The sequence below is a fragment of the Drosophila virilis genome, chromosome 3, assembly GCF_030788295.1.
Source record: "Drosophila virilis strain 15010-1051.87 chromosome 3, Dvir_AGI_RSII-ME, whole genome shotgun sequence".
In the NCBI taxonomy this organism is placed as follows: Eukaryota; Metazoa; Arthropoda; class Insecta; order Diptera; family Drosophilidae; genus Drosophila; species Drosophila virilis.
Window position 1 is genome coordinate 12,408,996 of NC_091545.1, and position 25,621 is coordinate 12,434,616.

The 25,621-nt window shown below is 41.1% G+C and overlaps 3 protein-coding genes and 1 long non-coding RNA gene across 4 annotated transcripts; 3 read left to right on the top strand and 1 right to left on the bottom strand.

Moving 5' to 3' along the window:
- The first annotated feature begins 18,376 nt into the window (after positions 1-18,376).
- On the top strand, positions 18,377-19,038 carry LOC6623450 (uncharacterized). The gene is made up of 2 exons (XM_002047251.3): positions 18,377-18,771; positions 18,824-19,038. Exons 1-2 carry the CDS (start codon positions 18,394-18,396, stop codon positions 18,971-18,973), a joined length of 528 nt encoding a protein of 175 aa, XP_002047287.1. The 5' UTR covers positions 18,377-18,393; the 3' UTR covers positions 18,974-19,038.
- Positions 19,039-20,504: 1,466 nt separating this feature from the next.
- Positions 20,505-22,065, top strand: RpS9 (ribosomal protein S9). Its single transcript, XM_002047253.4, has 4 exons — positions 20,505-20,655; positions 20,853-21,097; positions 21,287-21,473; positions 21,773-22,065. The coding sequence occupies exons 2-4, from the start codon at positions 20,875-20,877 to the stop codon at positions 21,948-21,950; spliced, it is 588 nt and encodes a 195-aa protein (XP_002047289.1). The 5' UTR covers positions 20,505-20,655; positions 20,853-20,874; the 3' UTR covers positions 21,951-22,065.
- Positions 21,801-23,112, bottom strand: LOC138911056 (uncharacterized). The gene is made up of 2 exons (XR_011416358.1): positions 22,677-23,112; positions 21,801-22,615 (listed from the first exon to the last, which is right to left on the bottom strand). It is a non-coding gene; the product is annotated as an uncharacterized lncRNA (long non-coding RNA).
- LOC6623327 (leucine-rich repeat-containing protein 59) lies at positions 22,287-24,933 on the top strand. The gene is made up of 4 exons (XM_002047254.4): positions 22,287-22,572; positions 23,120-23,179; positions 23,243-23,509; positions 23,573-24,933. Exons 1-4 carry the CDS (start codon positions 22,465-22,467, stop codon positions 24,119-24,121), a joined length of 984 nt encoding a protein of 327 aa, XP_002047290.3. The 5' UTR covers positions 22,287-22,464; the 3' UTR covers positions 24,122-24,933.
- The last annotated feature ends 688 nt before the right edge of the window (positions 24,934-25,621 follow it).

The window sequence follows — 25,621 nt, forward strand, 5'->3', positions numbered from 1 at the left end:
AATGGACGTTGACATTTGTTTTCCACTTGTTGTTAGTGCCTGCCATAATTTGTATTTTATACTGACCCGATGGCAAAGGCAAACACCTGTGGTACTCCTCCTTGGATATCATGTCGCTATAAAATCAAGTATTTGAATAGCAAATGTATTCGAATCTCATTCAGCTTTAACTCACATCATAGGGACACGAGCGATTCATGTTAGACGTAGACGCTAGGGATTTAAAAAAATATTTTTTCAAATGACAATTTGCAGCTAGGTTTTTCCGTGAATCTGCAGAAGTCAAAGGTGTTATTGAACATAAATGAACGAAACCCGCTGTATTTTCGGCAAAAACTGAGATTTACCTAGAATCAATCAACTATTAACTCATAACTGCCAATTGCAACGTACCTTGCCGTTTTTAATTGGTCCTTGATTCAGTTTCGCATATACATTCAAGGACACGACCAACTATTTTTCGAGCACATTTGCTGATAGGTAGTATACGAGGGATCCAACATCTGGCACTCTAAGTTTGTAAATCGGCTCACAGTTTCCCTCTAGTGAAGCTCTCCTGTGGCTAGCATCAGGAGCACACGTGGAGCCCACATTGTATGTTGCTTAGCGATAAATTTCAACTACTAAACCGAACGCACAGTCGAATGGAAAAATAGAAATTATAAATATTTACAGTCCATTAAGAGCCCATGTGTGTATTATAGGTAACAAAATTAACACTTTTTGAAAGTTTCCAAAATCGCAAAATAACTTCCTAATTACCTTTGCAACAATTAAAACCATATGTGTCACAGCTGTTATAAAATCGCATGCAAAACTTTCTTATAACTCTACAGAAGTCTGAATTCCAAATGCCTTAAGGCTCAAAATCATGTAATGATTTATTAAAGCTGCATGCTAGATCGATATTCAGAGTAATAAACTGAACTAATACGACCATGGCGACTACATTGTAAATCAAATTAACATGGCATCATTTTATGTTGCCTACTTTTGTGCGCCGGGCAAATTTCAATACACTCATGACTGCGTGTGAGAGGATTGGACAGCAAATGCATAAATGGATCCCACATTTTCCAACAGCTAGCAAAACATATAAGCCAAATAACCAGGCGACATCTAAATTTATATTTGCAATGAGATCTGATGAGCCTGATTAAATGTACAATAATATAATTACAGATTTATTGTTCAAAACGAATTTCGATAAAATGATTGGCCGAGCTCACATGTATTATGGCAGGGATTAGATGTCTGGCGTGACTCATGTGCGGCAATTGCAGTTCCGATATGCACAAAACTAGCTTAAAATGCAAATTAGGAACTGCCACGCACAAATGAAATGCGCTATAAACTATCGTAGGACCAACGAAATTTGTGGCTTGTTGTTGCACTAATTAAACTCGCTGCACAGCTAATTGGCAACAAAATGCGCAAATTTAAAGCAGGCTAAATTTCCTGTGGTTTTTTGATGTTGCTGCCGGAAATTGCATTAACAAATCAAAGTTGAAAAGTGTTCAGCTCAATTTAAGCAAGGATTATAATTCTAATAATTATAAGAATTATGCTCATTACTGATAGTTCTGATGCATATCTGCAAAGCTCGTCTATATTCGCCACTCGGCAGTGGCAAAAATTTAAAATGTTCTGGCTCAAATACCAAGTCGCGCACAATAAAATCATGCTATTATAAATACACATTACTCGATCTCTCAGATATACTTCACTAAAATACTTTGAATAAGCAAGGACATACTCACATCATATGGACACGAATGATTAATGTTCGAATTTTTTGATAAATTTTCAATAATTATCTTATTAAACGATAATTGCTGATTGGACGTGGCCATTATCTTGCAAAAGTTTGCGAAACAGGCTAAGATTTACCTAAAACGAATAGAGTTCAACACGAATTATATTTGAAAGTTCTGCTTACCAAGTTTTGCATTATTGAGGGGCCTTTGATATAATTTTGCATGCACAGTCAGGCCGATAATACCGCGTACTATCACTTTCTGTTAACTTAGAAGAAGTAGCTGAGAGAGCTCCCGTAATCATCAGCACGAGCACAAATGGTAGCCACATCGTCTGTTGGCTAACAAATGCCTTAAACGAATAATTGGGAAATTCTTTCAGCATTACAACTATAATCGAATGCATTATTTGTTTTTCAAAATATTTGCTTATCTATCAATCTATAATAACTAATTTAATAGAGTTCAAATGACAAAACGTTCAACATTTAAACTCCAAAAATTCTTATCAGTTGCCTCAACTCATTAAGCGACTCAGTCAGGCCCGTAGTTAAATGACAATTGCGCGCATTGGCCAATCTGTGCTCACTTTATAAATCATGAGGTTAGGGAAACGTCACACAAATATATGTATATACTATATACAAATGTAATCAACCAGAACTCGGAGCATAATAAGGTGAAAGGCTTTGGTCAAGTTGAAAAGAAGAAATTTCTTGGTGTGTTCCAGTTGCAGTTGGCTGTGCCATTTCACAGTTTGTGTGGCAAACACAAGTTGAAAGCCAAAAACAAAAGTTCTGGCTGGGGTTTTTGAATTTGAAAACATGAGCAAAGTTTTCGCTTTGAAAGGCAGCTGGGCGTGGCAGTTGTGTGCTTGCCGTTGATTAGAGATTCATTTATTTGCATTTCGTTATGCAAATATTGTAGCATCCACGAGAAAATTGTCAGGCAACAAAATAACATATATTATGCAGCATATTTTAGCAGAATATTTTCTCTGTAATTTTGCTGGGCGACCGGAAAATTAATAATTTGAGTAATTAGTCGCGTGATTTTTGACATGGCATAACTTACCGCCCGGTCTGTCATTTGCATAAATTTGAAAGTAACTTTGAGCAGAGGAAAAAAGGTCCTGCGGCAGCCAGTCATAAATTTGTACTACCATAATTATGACCGAGATTGAGCGCCCGAAACTTTGTCGACAGCCAAGGGAAAATAATGAGTGAGATATAAAAACAAGCTTAGGTACAACACCTTCGGAAAATCGCTTCAGAGCGCCTCTGTATTAGGCAGAATAACTGAAACTCAATTAAAAACTTTGTCTAAGCTCTGCTAAACTTGTTGCTAGCTGCTGTGTGATTGCAAAAGTGTGCGTGTATGTGCTGGTTGTATAAACAGGCAACTTAGTTGCCATTATTAACAAGTTTTCCTTATGCAAATGAGCGCTGAACAACAACAACAAGAACTGCACAACAAGTGCACAAACCACAATAAATGAATACCACACAGAGTAAAACTTTGCAGCATATAAAGAGTTATACCCTTTCAGGGAGTATTTAAGTTTTGTCATGAAATGTGCAACACAAGCTGCTGAGTTGATTCGATGGCATTTGATTTTGATTTTCAGCAAAAAAAAAGAAATGGAAATGAAATAAATCTTTGGCATTCTTTGGCAAGCAGTTCCTTTGTACTTCTTACATAGCAATATATCTTGACTGGCTGCTCGCATTCTGATTGAAAATGCAAAAGTAAATGAAATTGATGAATTGTTAAGTGACAAGCGGCAGTTGGTATTGGCCCTTGTCAGGCTAACAAATGGTTGGGGCTTGGGGTTTTGTCCTGCAAGAACCGAGTGCAGTTCAATCTCAATCAATTTGGAGGCCAAGCACAGAGCGGTATGCCCAAAAGATAACGCCTGGCTTTCATAGCTGGCCGCAATTACACAGCCTCCCTGTGACCTTTAAAGCAGCCCATCGATTCGCCAATGTGGCCCCTCTTCAGCCACGCTCAAAACCTTGTCATAAATCAATCCAAGCGAAACTTTCGCCAAAGCATTAAAAGCATTACAAAAGGCACCATTTTTTTTCTTCACTGAGCCGCGTATGCTGTCATGTCTTTGTCATGTTGAACAAAAGCAGTTGCTAGTTGCCAGCGGCAATGGAGGCAGCGACCATGTTACGTATACGCCCCCGTAGGCATGCATGCAAAGGACATCACGGCAAATGAATGAATGGCAAACCCAAAGCAATCTATTGTGTGCTTGTGTGTAATGCTCTGTGTGTGTGTGTGTGTGTGTGTGAGTGTGGCTGCCATGCTTAGTACAGTTTCTGTATTATCTCTGGGTGGGTGTGAGGACTTTGCATGTTCGCCTGGCATTTGATTGTTTTGCTTGTGCCGAGCAACGCCTGCAAAATCCCTATACATGCCAAGTAACTAAATATATTTATCATGCTCATTTATATGCATTCGCCCAGCGGCCATATCGAATATATAGCATCTAGATATACGTGTTTGGTGTGTACATGTATTCATATCAGAATATATTGTTTTCCGGGTGTGGACTAAGCAGTTGTTGCACGCTTAAGTTGTTGTTTGTGGCTCTTTAAGTCCCGCTCTTAAGTTTGCCATCTTATTGGGTTCCACATGCGGCATGCAACAGAAACCGTAGAGCGTAGCAACCACAGGCTAAACAAAAACCAGCTTCATTTCGGTTTCGTTCAGAAAACTAGTTTGACAGCTCTCCGCTCAGCTGCCACTCTAGATACCATTGATACCAGAATAAAGCAATAAGAACTCTCCCGAATTGGCCAAAGTTCATTGCCATGAGATTAGTACGCCGAGAAGAAGTCTCGCAATGAAAGTGAAGATGCAAATAGTTGCTGAACAGGTCTCGATTTTGGACATAGTTGGCATAGTTCCACGACAACTCCATTGAAAAATAATACAACAAATAAAATAGAGAGCAATCGTGCGAATTAAATAAAATACGAGCGCAGCAGACAAAAGTTATATACATAAATTATATTGATATATGGCGTCAAATAGTTGCAGCAATTGCAAAAGTGCATCGGGGAAATAAAACATTGAAGCATTGACATTTCGAAATGCTTTCAATTCACATGAGCGCACATCAATAACACATTTTCAGCTAACCGAACGCGCCACCAAATGCTGCTGCACCATTCCGGAGATTTGCGAGTACAGACAGCGAAAAATTATAATGGATATCATATACTTGTGTATGCCATATACGTCTATGTGTAAATGTGAAATGCGAAATGGCAAAAGTTTTTGTTCACTTTGCAAATGGCAAAAATTATCGCTAGACCGTGAAAATGAGCATAGACTGCAATTCGATTTTTGATTTTTTCGCCAGCGGCTTAGCTAATGGTAGTTATAATTTTAAATAGCTTTTAAATCAATATTCCTAATTTAGCCTAATGGGCGTAAATTAATGCATATTTAATGCAAATTTCTATTTAATGAGTTTTGAAAATTAAATAACCTGTAGTTTTATTTTTTATGGGTAGACAAAACAGTTTAGATAAGAAATATACTTTATATATTATTAATTGTGGCTACTCCGGAAATTATATTTGTAATTTTTAGCACAATTTATTCATATGCAACTAATACATGATTTAAGTATCTTAGATGCACATATATTTTATTTGGGAAATTTATGTGTCAACCGTATTCCGAAATGGTTTTCGTTTTCCGTAGCTTGCACAACATTAACCGCATCATTACGTTTGCATTCATTGCACAACGTGACATTTCAATTGGCCCAAGTTGGGTCGAAAGTGCGCGCCAAGACTACATAAATCCGTAGCGGTTGCCTGCTAACCGCTCCCCTAAGTACAATGCCACAGACACACACACACACACACACACACATACTCCCACTCTCGCACACATACGCTCGTAAGTCAGCCAAATGCACTGGGCACGTATAGCAAAAACTCCGCCGTAAAATGTTGGCAAACTAGCGACGAGGGCAACGCTAAAAAGTGTAAGAAAATCAGCAACTAAATGGCTGGCGGGCTGTTGTGGGCGTGGTGGGAAAGGGGATGGGCTGGCAGGGGGCCATGCACATTTTGCTACTTAAAGCCACAAAAGCCACACACGCACACAAAGTCGCGTGCACAAACACACACAGACGAGCGCACACATATACACGCATACAATGCGATGGCGTCTTTATCGCCGCCATTGTTGTTAATTTTGCAAGGCTGGCTGCCAGCTTTGCGCCGGAAACGGAAACTAGCGGCACTTGGCTGTCGCGGCAACGTCGCGGCTAATGTGTCGGTCTCTGCACGTGTGTGTGTGTGTGTGCGACATTTACAGTTGAATTATGAGCGCACATAAATAAAATGTCGTTTGGAATAGCAGCGACAAAATGGCTGCTAAAATTTCCGTTGCACGGGAAATTACCTGAACTGCGTCGTTGACACGAAATTGAGCCCGCAAAATGTGAGTACGCACACATTGACATAAGACTTCTAATGTGCTGGCAGCAGCATAGAATTAAATAACACTTAAGAGCCGTGAACTCAATCAAACGCTGAGCCATTTCAAGCTGTCAAAGTCAGATGGCAGAAACAGACAGTCGAATGTCGAAAGGACTCTGCCCATAGCCCATGCCACACACAAACTGTTGTGCCTGTAGCTTAAATATTTACATTTGTTTGCCAGTTTTTAAGTGTTTCGCCATCTGATGATGTATTCAATTTGGTTTTAATCCCTTTTCTGGGGGGCTCACGTTATACAATATTTATTCGCACTCATGACATGCATATTTAAAACGGCTCGCTTCTAACCTTTTTGAATTGATTTTTGGCAAAATTGTTGCTTGATTTGAATAAAGCAAATACAGAGAGGGGGGCGGCAGAGGGGGAATGAGACAGATAGCTTGAGAGTCGCTGTTGAAATATGCATGCCGACATTTTAGGCAAAAGCCACAAAGCTATCTTCAAGCTATCCACATTGCACATTCTGTAGCTTGAAACTCGCAACAATTCATCTGCCCCATGTAATACAAATGTTTCAGCTAGCTGCGTCAGCTGGGAGCTGGGGGCTGGGGGCAAGCCCTGAAGTAAGTCGGGGGTCAACAGTGGCAGCAGCTACAGCTGTAGCAGCAATTGGAGCGACAGCCAACTGCAATATTTATTTATTTGTTTCTTGCTTTGCTATTTTCAATTTACGTTTACAATAATTCAGCAAACGTGGAAATGGACAGCTATAAATTCGACTGGGCAAACACGCAAACCAACAAAACATAAAACGAAGACGAAAACGAGAACGTGAACGAGAATGAGAACGTATTGTTGCCCAGAGAGAAGAGCGATTTATATGGCAACAAACGATTTACTTTCACGACGTATAAATACGAATTCGTATAAAACAAGGAGAAATAATAAGATCTATTTGCACGCCAACGAAGATTAAATACACTTTTCTACTTTGAGCCGAACCATGAGCCTATATAACTAGACCAAAAGCTGAACCTAAAGACCTGAAGAATGAACCGAACTGACAAGAATCTGAGTTTTTATTTTATTAACTGATAAGGCCACAAAAAGCAGGGTATATAAGCTGAAGACTAAACAGATTTGATTAGTTCAATTCAGTTGCAGTTGTTTCAAAATTCGTAAATATATGTCAAGGGGTCACAAAGTTAATAACATTTTTTATTAACCACAAAAAGGGTAGAAATCCACAATGTATAAAATGTAAACTTTTTATTTCGCTGCTGCTCGCTGTGAGGGCAATTTATGTTATGCCATGCTCAACTCGAAAACATAAAATATGCTGTGAATTGAGGGGCGTGGAGAGCCGAGACGAGCGGCGTGGCAGATGTGTGCTCTTCCGTTTGGGGTCAGTGTAAAACAAATGCCGACAAGTGCAATTAAGTATAAAAGGTGGCCCGAGGAGTGTAGTGTGGCTAAATGGTTGTAATGCCAGTAAATGGCAATGTGAGTGCGGTCAGTTGCTTCAGTTCGTTGCCAACTGGCTAACTGAGACTGAACCTCGCTCTGGTTGTGGGTGGGCGCGGCAGTGGGCGAGCCAAGCGAATAGCTACGATTCAAGCATGAGTCACGCGACATTTTCCAGTTGACTATTGACATTTGCCATGAATTTTATGACACAGGTGAATCAATTAAAGTTTATGCAAATAGGTGGTAATTGATGAAAGCTAAATGACAACAAAAGATATACACATCAGGTTTTTTTTTATAATTATGTCGTAAGTGTTGCGTGGGGGTAAGATAGATAGAGATATCTAAACGACTTTTGCTTGTGTTTATACTGCTCCAATTCCTCTCAGCTTTCCTTACTCTCTCTCTCTTTACCCACAAGTTAAAACAAGATTAATGTATTTACACCTGTCCTTCATGCCAGCCAAGTGTAAGCCCCACTCATATAGCTAAAACTTAAATACCCATCACGCAGCTTCTGTTTATAGACTCTCTCAGAGCACACGTGTGAACATATCAAACTGTTGCCGAATAATAGTTAAATTTTAGCATGCATATGGAACTTTGTTACAGCCTTTAATGAATTTATATCATTGGCACTTCATTCGTGGCCGCAGTAAGTAAGCAGCAAATACGGAGAGGATAAGCCAACCAAAATTCCTTTACTATTACCCAAACTCCAGCCGTATGCCGAGAAGTTTTGTGTCTGACATTAAATTAATTTGTTGCCTACAACTTTAGACGCTCAAATAGTACCCCCGAGTCGAAGCAATCGTAGAGCCCTCTCTCTTATTTTGATAGTGGTAGCGAATGCAGCGCCAGCAAAAACTTGTTAAAGATGAAAATAACAAGAAAAGTTTTAAATCATTCGCAGTGCCAACAAGAGCAACAACAACAACGGCAAAGTTATGGCCAAGTGGGAAACAAAAACGCAACGAAAGGCGCACTAGATGTTTGCTAGGGTTGTGTGCGTGTGACTGTGCGTGTGTATGTGTGTGTGTGAGTTGTTGCTTGGCTTGTATAGGCACTGTATGACAACACAATATGAAGAGGAAGAAGACCTTGAAGTCAGTTACGTTGGCTGCGTAGAGTGTCAAGGACATGTTATGGCAGCCTCTAGACAAGTACTAAATTTCCCGCACACTGCCGCATTTTTGTTTTGTTGGCCACGCTCGAATCTTGGCCGTAATAAACAACGTTTGGGGAGTTTGTTTGGGGACTCACATTTTATGTCGACCACGCCCCATTAAACAGCTCGCAGCGCACACATTCGATTATATGCATTGCAACAATTTGCGGATCATTTGCCGTAACGCACTAACCTGCCAACTGACTGCCCCCTCTTCCCCTCTCTTTCTCACTACTTCACTCTTCCGTTCCTGATGTGGCGTGGAACAAGTTTATTAAGCGCTTGTACCACTGCAGTCGAGTAAACCAATTACGTATCCGGTTCCGGTTCTAGCAAAATATGATTAGAGTGCAGTTGCCAGCAAACGAAATACAGTTACAGTTAGAGCTGCCTCTCTCCCTCTCTCTCTCTCTCTCACGCCTTGTACCGTAAACCATTTTACGAGCAAATTTTATAAGCAACGAACGGGGCTTGTTAAGCGATTTAAACAGCGGCCGGCAGGAGCTCTGTGAAAAAAGGACTCGCCCGTCTGGCTGGCCATATGCTATGACATGCACTTAAATCAATTTACGTCCGAGTGCAGAGTTCGTAAAGCTGCCACATTTTGAGGCAGTTGCACAAAATAGTCCGTCGCTTCGACATCTTAATGTCGTTTCTGTTGGCTGCTGCAGCGGCGGCAACAGCAGTAAATTAAATTTACCCCATAATAGAGTACAAACATGCAACATGCCCCAAACTGCAGCTGTGCGCTAAACTTTGCATACTCGCTCTACGGCGTGTTTGTCTGCTGCATTCCTTAACACATGAGAATGTTTCAGTTGGGAGTGCCCGACTTGAAGATACCCTAAGCACACTTCGAAAGCATTTGAATCCTCGCTGTCCAAACTTTATCTTTTAGGTAAAGTTCTAAGGAACTCCTGTTAAGATGGTTCGATCGAATTGGAATATTCTATATATCCTGAATTCCTGTTGTATTCAGTTTTCCGATATAGCTTAATTCGATTTTTAAACATATAGCCATTAAGATTTAGTCCCTACAGGGTAGGCAACTCTGTTGCCTTTGCATTTGCCTGTTAGCTGGCGCCCATAAGTAGACTACATTATTTTCAGTGCGTCCTGCTGGCAGCTGTCCCATTCCGTCGCGTCCTGTGCTGTCCTTTGGGTCAGCTGCATGCAAGTAATGAATATTACCCAGCTTCCTTAACGTTTGCCGCATTGTTTGTGTGCACGCTCGAATCTCAGTATACGCTCGTGCTCTTCACATCCTTGCCCCCTTCCGCATTCTTCACACTTCCTGCCCATAGCTGTCACACGTCTCCTCCCATTGCCGACAGCTGGCAAAAATTCTAGTGTCTGACTTTGGTGTCCTGCATAGCACAGCCAGAGCCAGAGCCAGGGCAACTCTAGTTTCTGTCATTCAATGTCCTGGCTGGTGCCTAGCACACATTTTACACATGTTCAGCTCGCATCCTGCATAGCACTTTTAATTATGGCCGGAATTTTCATTTCATTTCGGTTCCAACACAGATTTGCTCAAGCATTTGTATGCGTGTTTGTGTTGGTTTCTGTATATCCTTGAGGCTGATTTCGGTTGCGCCTCCCGCACAATCGCCAATTAAATTGGCGTTCATCTAATCAGCCGAACGCGTGCAGCCATTTATGGCTGATTAGTGTCATTGTTTTTGGATTGAGCAGCCTGATTAATTACTAGGTAACACCTCAGCTTACGCCCCGAGGCGCCCCACAGCAGCCGGTTAGCTTGTCATGCGCACATTACGCATACGCACCGTTGCACACTTTGGCCCAAAAGATTGATGACAGCTCGCTATGGGGCAGCTCGTTGCGTTTTGATTGATGCTCCCAACAAAACAGCTGAGCTGAGTTCTATCTTCAACTCAACGCAATTCTTCAATCAAGCTGCCTGTACATCAAGTCTAATCATGTCGAGCTTTTTGTTTTTCCGTTTGTTTTGGCTTTTAATTTTCTCATGCGATAACAATTCGGCTTGTGGACACAGCCACGCCTGCACGTAGTCAAGCGCTCGCCCGGCACACCCCTTTCGGCTTGTCTCGTTAGTTGAGCCTTCATTTTGTATGCAGCGCACGTCGCGCGGCATCTTGTTGTCTGCCACAGCCTCGAAATGGTATTTTGGCATTTGCCACAACTATTTTGGTGACGGGATGACGCCTCGCTGGCGCAGCTTAACGCAACTCTATGGCATTCTAATGCGCTTAAAGCTGTCAAAATTCGCGCGAGCGCAGTCTATTTAATTAGAGAAACTGTGAGGGGTGAGAAAGGGTGATTGTCGCTTTAAATGTGCGCACGCTTTAATGTGTCTGGCATCTGGCAAGGACTACAAAACAGCAACTCTCGCTCTCATGTGTATGCGAGTCACGCGGCGTCTTTCAAACTTGGCATTAAATTTCAAATGAAATTGCTGCCGTCTGCAATGCGATACTTGCAACACATACACAAACACACACAGATTGAGCTACTGAGCAGCCAGCATGAGTTGAAAAAATCAACGCCTGGCAACATTTGTCCACATCACGTATACGCCACGCTGTCACACAAACTATGTGTAAGGCGCGGGAAGGGGGCGAGTCTGTAGATAGTGCAAGAAAAAACTTGTCAATTTGATATCCGCCTGCAATTGTCAGTTTCAGCTGTGACTTAAATGTGCTTTAAGCCCTGGCTTAAAATTGTGCCCGACAAATATTACGCATACGCCACGTGCTGTATATGAGATGAGCTATAAAAATAAACATCAAACGCTACAAATTGATATAAACACGGCAAATACAGACGCAAAGTCATGCATAAATCTCTTTAAAGTAATCAGCTGTGGCAGCTCCCAACTTGCTGCCGAAAAAAACACATTCCGCAAGTCGCATTAAACGAACTTTGAAGAAGACTCCAACTACATAAATAACGCAGCATATGCAGGATAATAACCTAATGCGTTCCTTCTGCCACAGTGGCTGTCAAAATAAATACAATAAGAGGAGAAGGCAACAGCCAGCAGCCAAGGACTACCCAACCCCGGCTCATCATCGGCATCGGCATTGGCATCGTTCAGGCAGCTGCTAAAATGTTTGTCAAGGTGCAAATTCAATAAAAATAAAAAGTTGAGACAACGTTGCCAGGACCCTCGGCCTCGCAGGGAAGCTTGCCTGTGCTTGAGCTTGAGCTTTGGCATTTGCTGTCGGAAAAAGTCAACAAACTTCGACGACCTTATCGAGTCGTTGTCACGCCCCTGCCATCGATGGGCGTGTCATTTAGTTTCGACAGTAAAAAATTATTAAAATTTGGCCTTTGGGTGACATCAAAATAAAACACAAAAGAATGCCCAGCGGCACTTTGACGAAAGTCTAGATACCCTGCCTTTAATCGAGATACCTTGGCAGCTGTTTGTGTCATTTGGCAATTCGAATTGATTCTAATTTCTTCTCCTTTTCTTTAAGTCAAATCAAAAGTGCATGTTCGTTTATCAACTATTAGACTAGTGTACTTATCCATTCGGATATGTTCCCGTAAAAAAAATACCCCCCGCAAGGGTATTATTTAAAGTCTCGATGCGATGGTTTCTTTCGGTTCAGTGGCAAAAACTTTTCATTGGTTGGACAATATTATGACAATAATACGCACACACAATGGCCCACCCACACACACACAGCTAAGAAATAGCCAAAGTTGTGGTAGCTGCTAAAGAAGAAGAAGAAGAAGAAGAAGAAGAATGTAGCTGTAAAAGCAGGAGACACAAGTTTTATCTTTACGCTTGGACTGCGCTTGCGGCATCCCAAGTCGAAAACAAAGCCGAGGCAACAAAGTAAATTCCACGGCAATGAAGTGTAAAAATAACAAAAGCTGCTTCATCCTGCCAGAGTCCTTACCTGGCTGGTGCGTCTGCTAGTTGGAATTTAATTTCACAACAATAGCTTCAGCTGCTGGCCCCTGCCGACGCGCCGCCCCCCGCGCAAGTTGACCAAAACTTTTTGGTTTACATATTTCCTTTTAAAGTCATTTCACAACGTTTGTTTCGCTTTGGTCCTTGCTTGCCCTTGGCTTTGCCATTTAACGCACATTAAGTCGGAATGTGTCCTGCTCTGTTGCTGCCACAGTTGCCAGTTTCCCGTTGCCAGTTTCCCGCTGCCAGTTGCCAGTTTTCAGTTCCTTTGGCGGCCATTTCTTTTGGCCGTTCTGACTTTTTATTGACTCACCGCGTGACTCCTTTGCAGCTTCCTTTTATGCCACTTCGACTTGCCGCGTAACACGTATTGCGACATATTCTATCTAGAGTTTGTTTCTTTTATGCTTTCTATTTTATTTTTTGGCATTTCTTGGCTCTCTGTTTGCACTAATTAGAGGTCCCTCGTGTGTGTGTGTGGCAATTAAAATTGCTTGCAATTTGCACGTGCCTCTTTAAATGCAATTAAATTCGTTTAATTAGTTTTAACGACAGCCATTTTGCACTTGAATTTGCCGTCTAATGGGAATTTTAATGCCATACGCAGCCTTCACATTTCAAATTGTCTTTGGCCCTGAGAAATTCCCTGGCATTACAGCTATTCCCATACCCTATAGTCTATTAGATTAAGCGTTATTGACAGCCATCTTATTGTTAAGTTAATAAGCAGACAGTTTCATAGAGTATGTATCTTACAGTCTCGATATTAGATGTTTATATTTATTTGAAATTCTGCTTGGGTCATCAAAAGACAATCAATAAATCGATAACTGATAACTAGAATTTATCGATAGCTGGATTAAATAATGTATTTAGTGCTCACTTTTATACCATAAGTTTTCGTATGTTCAATTCACCAAAATATTCACATCGCATTTAATTTCACTTTGATAAATCGATATTTTCTGCATATCGATAACAAATATTTGCCCTCTACTCGTGATTCGCCTTAAATTGTAATCTAATATTCAAAAGCGACGTTTGACTGGCACTTATAACATCTTAATGGACTGCATAGAGCTGATTCGAACTGTTCTGTTTGTGGTTTTAATGGCCCACTTGTGTCTAGCAGCTCTCAACTGAAATATGTATACGCCCCAAGCTGCAAAGAACAATTCAATTTTGTCGTATGTCAAGTCAAATCAATTTCTAATGTGCTTTTACTTTATTGTGACTGCTCCAACACTTTCCGCTTTCCACTTCTCAACACTGTCAGCTCGCCAACTAAGCCCTCATCCTAAGCCCCCGCTAACCCCCAGCCAATGCTCGCATGCGTTGCAAGTGTTTGTCATGTTTGTTTGCTTGTGTCAAGTGTTTCATATGCTTGTCATACACACAAACACACATACACACACACACACACACACACACACTTGTCTATATATATGTATAGATAGATTGGCAACACTTGCCCGTCTCGAGTGCCCCTTGCTCATCATCCGCGTGCTTGTGCTTTCAGCTCTCGTTTTCAACACTTGTCAATATAACAATTTCATGAGCGGCCAGCCCAAGCAATTTCTATATGTTTATTAAATTTATGTGTATTTAATATACTAATAATAAATTAGCTGTTATGTTTATTACATTTTGCTGTGCAAATAAGAATATATTCTATATTTTTGGCATTGCTAATCATCAACACGTAACCATTAAATGGAAGCGAGAAAAACTAACTCAATTAACATGCTTGTCTAAGCACACACATATGCCGCACACGCACACGTACACACACACAAACACCCTAAGTGGTCTGTCATATGTGAAAACATAGAAGCATAGAACAGCAGCATGCTCGACTAGGAGTTACCCTAGACCCGACTGCGCTGCAAAGTTTGCAAGTTCGTTTGGTAACATTTAAAGGTCACTTGTGATCGATTAATGTAGACGCACACACACACACACACACACACATATACAAAAAGAAAAATGATAGAGTGTTAGAAATAAAATGTATTTTAGTTTTTGCCTTTGTCAAAGTCACAATACGCCCGCTGCCCAAAAGTGGTTCTATTTTGGGGCATGAAAAGCGAATAATTGTTTACGCAGCAGCAGGCTGCCCCCAAAAAGCAGGCAAGCAACAAAGAGGGCTGCCAGGACCAAACGCCATAGGACACGGCATGTTGCACGTGTGCGAGAGGCAGGCACATTCAAGTGCCACAGAGAATAACAATAGAGCATTGGAGTGGCAGCAGCAGCAGCAGCAGCAGCAAACAAATTAATATAGCTAACTGGCAGATTGGGGCGGGGCAGAGATACAAATAAAAATAGAGAAAGAGTCGGAGGGAAAAACTTTATTTATTTGGCCAGCAATCAGAGGCTGCCCTTAGATTGCCAGGAAATGCTTACATTTATAAATATTTATGCGCTGCTCTGCTGCTCTGCTGCTCCTCGTGCAACATTCTAATCCAATCAACATCAGGCAAATGCGCACACAACAACCCAAACCAACAACAACAACATGCAACAATCATCGATGAGAAAACCCAAAAAAAAAATACCTATTTGCGAAGTCAAAAATTGCAGTCCTTGCTGCCCTGCCCCTGCCCCCTTTGCCTATACCCTGCTGCAGACGCCATTCACTCAACTGCAATAGATTCGATTTTATATCTGAGTGCGCTGCTCCTGCAACTGTCACCCCCCCCCCCCCCCCACTACCCACCCCCTAAATCACCACACAGCCAACCCTACAAAAAACTAATAATGCAAAACGTTTTAAAGTTTTTGCACGACACAAAAAACCAAGCGCGAAAATTGTTTAGTGACTTTTGACAAAGCAAACTAAAAATATTTGAATATAATAAAAAAAAAATGGCAGTAGATAAAAATATCCGACTAGAAGCTACCCTCCACTCAGCTTCAAGTAGCTGTAAGTTGAAATGGAATTTCGCAGAGAAGTTTAAACAAATTTTAACAACAGTTGTCATTTGTTTTTATGTTGCACACAAGAAAGTATGTTTAGATAAACTTGGCTATGTACTTATGCTTTATGTAACAGCAATCAACCCTTTTAGCCCATTTAAACTTAAGCAGGGTACGCAGAACAGTCCCAAGGCACTTGCCAAATGTAATGTTGCCAAAGGCAATATTGCACCGTATCCGGTTTATGTGGGCAGACGGATTTATGCACCAGTCGCAACCAAATAAAATGTTCATAGTCAGACTCAGGCCAAGCAGACCAGCGCAGAGTACTTGCCACATATGATGGTGGGTTTCAATAAACGAAATTGCTTGTACCCTCGGCCCTGACCTTAGGCACATTTTCGCACGCGCACAACTTGACAAAAGGCCATGGACGAAAAGGCGGACCAGTAGATGGAGTGCCAAAATATAAATAGTCGAGCTGGCAGACTTGCAAATGCGCTGCACAAAAAGACAGCTGGAAGAGCTTGTAAATTTCTATTAAATAAACTTCCGTCAGGGCCCTGAGACAAAGGGCAACTGCCCGCCCGCAAGTATGCAACACTTTTTGCTAGCCGTTTTCTGGCATTTTGTTGGCAGAGAACAGTAAAAAAGCACTATAGACAGGGCAGTATGTGCATAAACTACCATCAAATAGAGCACATAGTCCTGCACACGCACATAACTTCATCAAGTTGGGCTCATAAAAACGAGGCCTAGACCCAAAACAGAGGGCACAAAATGCGAGCAACAAAACATCGCTTGGCAGCAGAACAATGGCAAGAACAAGGACACTCAGCTTAGGCCAATGCCAAGAAAATCAACGCACACACACACATACACACACATGACAAAGAAGCAAGAAAATCCATTATTACATATTTCACGCCAATAAAAACAAACACAAAACGCCAGATGAAGAGCAACACGCAACGCTGAGCAACTGTTAAACCTAAAGTTCTTCTAGTTGTTATTGTTTCTGCTGCTTTGTGTTATTTTTGGCAATTTCCTTTTTGTTTTTTTTTTTTTGTGTTGGCCCATGCTGCCTTGGTCACTCACAAAAATTACTAAAATTGTATATCCGTTTCCGGTTCAAGCGGTGGCAAAGATGTCGCCAGGCATTTGCACCATTTGCTTACTCTGGTTAGTTATTTGAGCCTGTCAGCGCACGGCGAACGTCCTTGGCCAAAAGGGACACTTCATTGTGGGCACAATTTATGGCATATCACGCATACGACACATGCACATGCTGCACACATGCTGCTTAAATTGAAAAAAAGGCGCTGCGACATGTTTTGCTTGCACACGATGTTCCCTTGCCTTAAGACCCTATTCCCGACCCGGCCTGTGCCAATTTAAAGTACATCAATTAACAAGAGCTGACGCGCGCTGCCGAAGGCCAAGAGAATCAGTTAAGAGCCAATCAACTTTTATGGCAGCTACAACAAACTGTGTGCCGAGCGGCCAATAAGGATTAATAATATGGCCAAAGCTGACAAGCGGCTGTCCCAAATGGCAAAAGTTTCTGGCGGAAACTGTTGAGCTGCTGCCTGTTGCAAGGCTGCGTGGCTGCCACAGGTAACACAGGTAGCTAGCTTGTTAAGAACATGAATATTGCGAATTTTATGTACATTATGAATATTAAAGTTGGCATTGGTTCAAGTTTAAGCTGCAACGTGGCGAAACTTATAATTTGTCTAATTAAAACTTTCGTACATTCGTTTCGTTCGCGTGCACTGAAGCACCAAGGGAAACTGCCAACCTGCCACTTGCCACGTGCCACTTGCCACTAAGTGATATGAGAGACAACAAAACATTCGCCGGGTAATAAAACAAATCGAGCAGCAATGCATCGATAGTCGTGCCATGTGCCACATGTGGCACAATGAAAACTGTGCGCCACTTTGAAACTTTGCGTGCGGTCACCGAAATCGACTTCAACTTTTAAGCATATTTCAAACTAATGCACATTGTTTAGTGCAAAACTTTTCGGGGCATAAAGCAAACAAAAACTTGTTGCCAAAGGGCCAACTCAGGCATGTCATATGTCACTTTTAGTATTCTAATAAAATAGACACAAGCCACATCTAGCTTAATAGCCCGATAATTATTTGTCAATAAAGCCAATAATAGGAAGAATATAAATAATTCACATATTCGCAGTGCCGAATCACAAATACCCTATAAAAGGAATGTACTTTTTTTTTTCTTTGCGTGAGGCTTGCTAAGCTGTGCGAAACACGGCTTGGATGCCTTAAGAACTGAAAGAGTTTTTATATTTTGGAGTTGCTCCATTAAACAGTTGCCCAACCTTGGCATGTGTTTGAATGACTGCAAGAATCAAACAGACTCAGACCAAGCTGAGAGCCAAGTCTGCCTTGAATCAGTTGGGTAGAACAATGCCAACTGCATCGCCATAAAAGTAAGTCAACTTGAAGGCACTCAATTATATATATATTAATCATACGACAGGTTGTCCAAGGTGCAGCTAAGCTAGCAGCTTTTTATGCTCCGCTATACCCATATTCATAGGGCATATCTGAAGCTCAACTGAAGTTTAACTTCTTTTTAATTGCCTTTTAATAGCACTCGCTTTTTTTGTTCATCGAAAATGAAATGCACTGATCAGTTGCGCCTTAGAGCTTTAGCTGGCAAAATCACAAAATGCGCTATATGATTGTTGTATTAATTATTTGCGAAGCCCTGCCAGAGATCGTGCGTGGCGCCCACTTCAAGCTGAACAATGTGGCCTGCCGCTGCTATGACTTGACGTACTGTGAGTTCAGGCAATGCGAGCTGACCATTAAGCGGCGGGGCGTGGCCGCCTTTAGTATGCACAGCGTGCTGCATCAGACGCCGGTGAACAATATATTCATTAATCTGGAGCTGTTCAAGAAATCGAATGGCTATCGCTCATTCCTGCTCAATCAGAGTCTCGACTTCTGCTATTATATGCGCAATCCGAAGGCCTATCTGTTCTTCCACTCCTTCCACAGGACTTTCGTGGCCGTCTCAAACTTCAATCACACGTGTCCCTACAATGTGAGTAACATTTCTCAACTAACATTTTGTATTAACTATTCTCACTTAACAGCACGATATCATCATTAATCGATTCTCATACGAGAAGGGTGCATTGATGGATCTGCCCATGCCGAATGGTGACTATATGTTGTATCTGAAGCTTTCGGTATCTAAGGTCTGGCGTGCGGAACTTAAGATATATGTAACGCGATCTGATTGACATTAAGCTGACCACTAAAGAAATTATGATTTTGAAACAGCTTTTCGCCAATTTTCCACACTTGCCTTATGTGATTAAGAAAAACAGTTATGGGCAATTCCACCCGTATGTGTGGAATAATCGTGAAAGAACTTTGTATGAAACTTTTTTGCTGCCCAAAATGTTCAAAGATCTCATGTCAAAACGCATTCGATGGGTGTTTCCGACATTTTGCAAAATCCATGCCTCTTTGGTGAAAATGGAGGGGTCTAAGATTATAACCCATATAGACATAGGTCAAACTTTCGCACAGTCCGGTCAAATGTCATACGATTTTCAGATTTGCTAGATTTGGCATTTGGCAACTAAGTCTGGTCAAAATGCATGTTCTCTCTCTTTCTGTTTCTCTCTCCCTCTCGCTCGCTCTTGCCCTTTCACTTCTCCTCAGTTATATGTCAAGATATGGCACATAATCATTCGCGTGTTGCTGAATTTGAGGTTAGGTGCATATTAAAAAGTATATTTATATTAATCTGGATAAGAATATATTTATAGTTAAGGTAATTCAAACATGGGCAAACAAATAATTGTTTGGTTAAATCGAACCCGATTATAGATTGGCATAATATGAAGCAATTAAGTGTTATTATAGTTTATTTTTATAAAATAGCTTCGATCAACGGAATCAGTCGCAATTTGACAGCTGAGTTGGAAACATGAAATGTCGCTTGGCGCAGAAGTTCCTGTTGTTGCGGCTACTCTCGATGCTTTGCCTTACACAAGACAGCCGAGCAATGCTCTTTCGAACTTCTAGGGCAGAGTGCAATTCATTGGATCTGGCCTTTTGCTACTTCAAGAGCTGCGAAATGTGGAGCAAAAATGCACGCACCAAAATCAATTTTTATGTAGCCGTGCGTTACAAGGAGCCCATCGATGACATTACCGTAAGTACCCAGAAATGTCCAGTTTATATATACTTGGAACAACTTTCAGATAAACCTGGCTCTCTATCGTATCACAAAAACCTACCGCATGCCCATCATAAATGAGACGATCGATTATTGTGCCCTCAGTAGTCGCTCTTTTGCATCGAGACTTTTCAATTTTGCCGTTTTGCCCGTATTCAAATGTTCGAATTTGAATTACACGTGTCCCGTTCAGGTTTGTTTGTTGCAATACTCATATTTTGAATTTACATGCAACACAAGCCGTTTCTATTCCAACAGCAGGATGTTATCGTCAACGGAACAGTCAGTGATAATAGTTTAGTTACCGAAATACCTGCGCCTAAGGGAAATTATATATTCAATTTTCGCGTGGCCGCATTCAAAAAATGGAAAGCGGATGTCAAGATTTATTCGAAGGTGGTGAATAATTATTGATATAAATCAAAGCCACTATTTGTGGCAAGTTGCTAATTCTTTTAAATATTAAATTAAATATAAAAAACTTGTTCGTTGTACAGCGCCATCTGTTGGCAATTTTGCAGTGCTGCCCATTCGTTTAAAAAATGCGCTTTGCCATTCACACAAAACGATTTAAGAGTTGCCACACTGTTTTTTTCTCATAACATGTTTGCTCCTCACAGAACATGACTATGCTCCACACATAACAGCAAGTATTCGCCACTTTGCAGCTGTTAAGCAACTCACATCTCTAGTTTTCCATCACTCTTTCTTTCAGCGTGACACATCAAACCGAGCGTACGTATATTTTGCCGGCTGCCAAAAAATTAAAGAATTGTGCGTTAAAATAGTTGCAAATATTATAAATATTACGCGTTTGTGCAGCTATAACATTTTCCATTAATTTGCTTCTATAAATTATTGAAAAAGTGCTAGGATGCAAGTTGAAAAGTGCGATTATAATCTAACCACATTTTCTCTTCTAAACGTCACAGTATCGGTTGAATTGTTGGAATCATGGTTAACGGCCGCATACCCTCGGTCTTCTCGAAGACCTATGTGACTCCACGTCGTCCTTATGAGAAGGCTCGTCTGGACCAGGAGTTGAAGATCATCGGAGAATATGGTCTGCGTAACAAGCGTGAAGTGTGGCGCGTCAAGTACGCCCTGGCCAAGATCCGTAAGGCTGCCCGTGAGCTGCTGACTTTGGATGAGAAGGACGAGAAACGTCTATTCCAGGGTAAGTTGTCCAACAATGCCAAGCTGCTGGCCACGTCATGATGATCTGTATTAAATAATATAATTCTGACACTTCTTGTCTGAATAAACATTGACGTTAACCAATACACACTGAAAACAGTTCTCCAGCTGTGGGCTATATAATTAAAACTGGAAACAAATATAACTTTTTCCTTTGCCTCTTCCGTAGGTAATGCTCTGCTGCGTCGTTTGGTGCGCATTGGTGTATTGGACGAGTCGCGCATGAAGCTCGATTACGTGCTTGGCCTGAAGATTGAGGACTTCTTGGAGCGTCGTCTGCAAACCCAAGTATTCAAGCTTGGATTGGCCAAGTCCATCCATCATGCACGTGTGTTGATCCGTCAGCGTCACATTCGGTAATTATCTCTTGGACAGCGGCGGAAATCGTCGCCAGGCATCAAAAGCCAATAGCTTAATAAAAAATAAATGTTCAGTAAGACCACTTGGGAGTCGAACAAGCCGACATGAGCTTGCACCGGCTCTCAACGTCTTTTGGTCATGTAGTTGAGCCCCAGTTGTTCACTCAGACCATATTGCAAAGCTCCATAGCGTAAGTTGCACTGAACATATTGCTCCAACTTGAAAGCCCTTGCGCTGAGTTAAACACAAGTGTATGTATTAATATACCTAATCTTTATTGTTTACATTCATACAGTGTGCGCAAGCAGGTGGTCAACATCCCATCGTTCGTGGTGCGCCTGGATTCGCAGAAGCACATTGACTTCTCTCTGAAGTCGCCCTTCGGTGGTGGCCGTCCCGGTCGCGTTAAGAGGAAGAACCTGAAGAAGAACCAGGGTGGTGGCGGTGCTGCTGCCGAGGAAGAGGAGGACTAAGCTGCAGTGAAGCTGCTGTTAAACGCAGTTATTTTATAATGAAAGAATTTGAAATATTTACAAATTAAATGTAAAGTTCTTTTTAACAAAAAAAAATTGCCTGTTCTATTCGATAGTCATTCAGACTTTTGGCGTTGCCAGATTGATAGACTATTATAAAACTAAATATTGCACATAATTAATAATTGCAATTTGATGCATTTGCGAAGCGCATTAATACACTATATTTTAGTTTTTTAAATATTTAATGATTTTAAGCAATTGTTGCGTTCTTATATATGTAAAATCGGTGTCATTCTCTTGCGCACTTGTGACGTCACTTTATTTTTTGTCTGGCACCTGCGCTAAGCATTACCATCGTTCTCTCGATACCATGCGCCGGCAGTCTCTGAGCGGCGTTTGGCGAGTGCAGCTGTGTTTTGGTTTTCGTTTTGAATAGTTGGCAATCAAAATTGTGTCACATTTGTTATTAGAAATAAAATAATTCAAATTAACAAGCACACAGCCAGCAATTATGCCAAAAGGTGTGGATAAAGTGAAAGTGAACGTAAAGGAGCGGATCGAGGATGAAAGCTGTGATCTCAGCCTCTCCGAGCTGACCGAAATACCAGTGCGTGAAATTGTAAGTAAAACATGTGCGTGCGCCATTAATTGCAATAAAAAATCTACAAGTATAGGTAATTATCATCTGCGCTGGGTCATATCTGACCCTTCTGATTCGCTTACCACACCGCACAAGTGCAAACAAAGCGCTGTCTTGTCTGGCGTTAGTCTAGCCAGTTATTGGCTTTCTCGCTCGCGCAAACAGTTGGGTACTGCCATTGTTGTTGTTGCCTGCCTGCCTGCTGCCGGCTGGCTTGCAATTAACGCTGACGTTGACTGCATTGCATTTACACTTGAGAGCGCCGCAAGATGTGTGCTTGTATGCTATGATGTGAGCGCGCGTGTACGTGTGTGTGTGTTTGTATGTGAATGTGTGCAACCAAAATTGCTTCAGGGGGTTGATTTTTGTGATTTGGCAGCGCAGCTACCACCCCTCGGTCAGTGGCACGGGAAAGTTGCCAAATATTGTATTTTACAATTGTTTCGGGGGTTTCTTTTTGGTTGTTGAACTTCCTGTTCAATATTCGAGTCACAACTCACATTCAGTTTATATTTTACCTTCACAGGCTTCGTTCAAGCGCGTTATCTTTCTGGACCTCTCCAGCAATCGACTGGTCACACTCGGCGTACGTTAGATATCATAAGTAAATTATACCATTTGTATTAAAATTGAGCTTATTTTCACATAGCGCAACTTCACCACGCTCACAAGGCTAATTCAGCTCGATTTAAGCAAGAATCAAATCCGAGTTCTGCCCGATGACTTTGGCCAACTGGAGCAACTGCGTCATTTGGACTTGTACGACAACTGCTTGGAGCACTTACCCTTGAGCTTTGGACGTTTGCGTCGCTTGCGCTATTTAGACTTAAAGGGCAATCCCTTGACGCCCGCTTGGGAGAAAATTGTGGGCCGCTGTTCAACGCTGAAGGACTGCCAACAGGCGGCCAAGAATACTGTAAGACAAGTGGCACTTGAGTCGAGTGCGCCTTTTCATGTACAATTTGCTCACATTTTGCAGGTCAACGTTTGTGCAAACTACAAGTCGGAATTCATTGAACGTGAACGTATAGCGGCCCAGGAGCGCCAGTTGAGCTCTGCACAAATGGCAGGCGCTGGCGATGGCGATGGCAGCTCCAGCTCGAATCATAGCACAAAGACCAATGGCGGCGAGGCCTCTAAGAAGTCCAACAAGGCAAACAAGAAATCAAAATCGAAGAAATCGGGAGCAGCTGCCGAGAACGAGCTCTCAATCAAACCTGTGCATTCAGGCCCCATCAAATCCACCAATCAAAAGAACAATCAAAAAAAGAAGTCAACAAATGGCAGCTGCTGGCTTACGGCCATATCGGGCGTTGCTTTTTCATCGCTGATGACCTTTTTGCTGCTCTTCATAATCAATGTGCTAATTATTTATTTGATAATGTTCAAGAACCCGGACATCGCCGATAAGCTAGTCGAGTATATACCTCATCAATATCGCGATTGGATACTGACCAAGACGGAAATCTTTCGGCTGCGCGTCACCGATTGGATCTCGGAGTTTCGCACACCGCCGGAGGAGCACTGACGATTCATTTATTTGAAGCCATAAAGCGCGGGGCTTCAAATAGAACAATAACAATAATCATTTAATATCGGATGCATAGCGCGTGTGTGGAAGCGATTGAAAAATTTTAACAAGTGTAGACCACCCCAACAAATTAGAAGAGTGCGATTTTGAAACAATCCAATGTACTGCCATATATGTATCATTAAGTATATACGTCCAGTTGGCAAGAAATTTTTACCTCACACAAACACACTCACACACACACACACAGCATCAGAACTATAATATAAATGCAATGTAAACTACTCTCAGTCAATCTCATTTGAAACTAACTTTACAATAGATCAAACACAAACTCAATAGTAACTGAAACACAGTTCAAAACTGGCAAACACATAGAAACTACAGACACAGTCAACGTGCTTCACACGGCCATAACACCTATCTATCATACATACATACATACATACATACATACATACATATGTACCAGAGTCATAATATCTATGCAAGTGCAAGTGCAAGTGCATTATGTAAGAATTTCTTGTGCAATTTATATTTTCTTTGGAAACGCAGCTCATGTAATAGTCTGAGAGTTGTTCGAATTTATGATTTTATGCTGACAGATTTGAAATCTAATGTATAATGTTGGTTTTTCTTTGATTTGAATGAATGAATGCCGGTTTTCGTTTCACTCTGTAAATGGAAACAAAAGTGGTTTCATATAATTTTGAATACATAACAATTTTAAATTATATATTGTACGAAACATATAACAAATGTATACAAAAAGATTTGCTGATTTTTGGAATAAAGTTTTTACATTTTAATAGACCTAATAAACCCAATTTACATAAAGGCTAAGATTTGCAAAAAATGTCCATTAGCCGGTTTTTAACTTTAACTATTTTATTTATGTATACCTTATCAATTAATTCATTGCCATTCCTTCGAATTCATTGGCCACACTTATTAACCAATTGCATGATAGATAATTCCGAGTAAATATTCTATATTTATACTAAGTTTCAGTTGCTTATCAACTTTTTAATTGGCTTTTTTGAACGCTATTTAAATGTACTGATAACTTCTAAGATCAATAGAAAAAGCCGAATTTAACTAACGATGAAAGTTTTTACAATTGCGTAAAAACTAGTAAAGCAATTTTCAATAATTCCTAAGTTTAAACAAATGAATGGTAAATGTATTTTCGATACTTAATAGGCTATTCGGCTAGGTTCAATCCACAAAAATAAGCTAGTTATCTATATAATAGCCCTCTAATGGTGCTCATATTCCTGTTTCGAGCTCTCTGCACACGACCCTGTCACGTGTATCGACAGTTTTTGTTTGAAGACCACTTAAAGCCAGTTTGACAATGGGTTGTCGCATATCGTACTTAATAATGATTAGCAAAAATACTGTATATGTGCATACATTATGCGAATTTCACCATATCTAATTGTTTGTTTTGTTTATCAATATAGCAAATGGAAATCCCTAGAATGATGACGTACA

What these genes read in the sequence shown, in the direction of transcription:
- LOC6623327 (XM_002047254.4), top strand. Translation starts at nt 22,465, where the DNA reads ATGCCAAAAGGTGTGGATAAAGTGAAAGTGAACGTAAAGGAGCGGATC. An exon ending in AAATACCAGTGCGTGAAATT is followed by an intron (nt 22,573 to 23,119) that starts GTAAGTAAAACA and finishes TTACCTTCACAG; the next exon opens with GCTTCGTTCAAGCGCGTTAT. An exon ending in ATCGACTGGTCACACTCGGC is followed by an intron (nt 23,180 to 23,242) that starts GTACGTTAGATA and finishes ATTTTCACATAG; the next exon opens with CGCAACTTCACCACGCTCAC.
- RpS9 (XM_002047253.4), top strand. Translation starts at nt 20,875, where the DNA reads ATGGTTAACGGCCGCATACCCTCGGTCTTCTCGAAGACCTATGTGACT. An exon ending in CGAGAAACGTCTATTCCAGG is followed by an intron (nt 21,098 to 21,286) that starts GTAAGTTGTCCA and finishes CCTCTTCCGTAG; the next exon opens with GTAATGCTCTGCTGCGTCGT. An exon ending in ATCCGTCAGCGTCACATTCG is followed by an intron (nt 21,474 to 21,772) that starts GTAATTATCTCT and finishes ACATTCATACAG; the next exon opens with TGTGCGCAAGCAGGTGGTCA.
- LOC6623450 (XM_002047251.3), top strand. Translation starts at nt 18,394, where the DNA reads ATGCGCTATATGATTGTTGTATTAATTATTTGCGAAGCCCTGCCAGAG. An exon ending in ATCACACGTGTCCCTACAAT is followed by an intron (nt 18,772 to 18,823) that starts GTGAGTAACATT and finishes CTCACTTAACAG; the next exon opens with CACGATATCATCATTAATCG.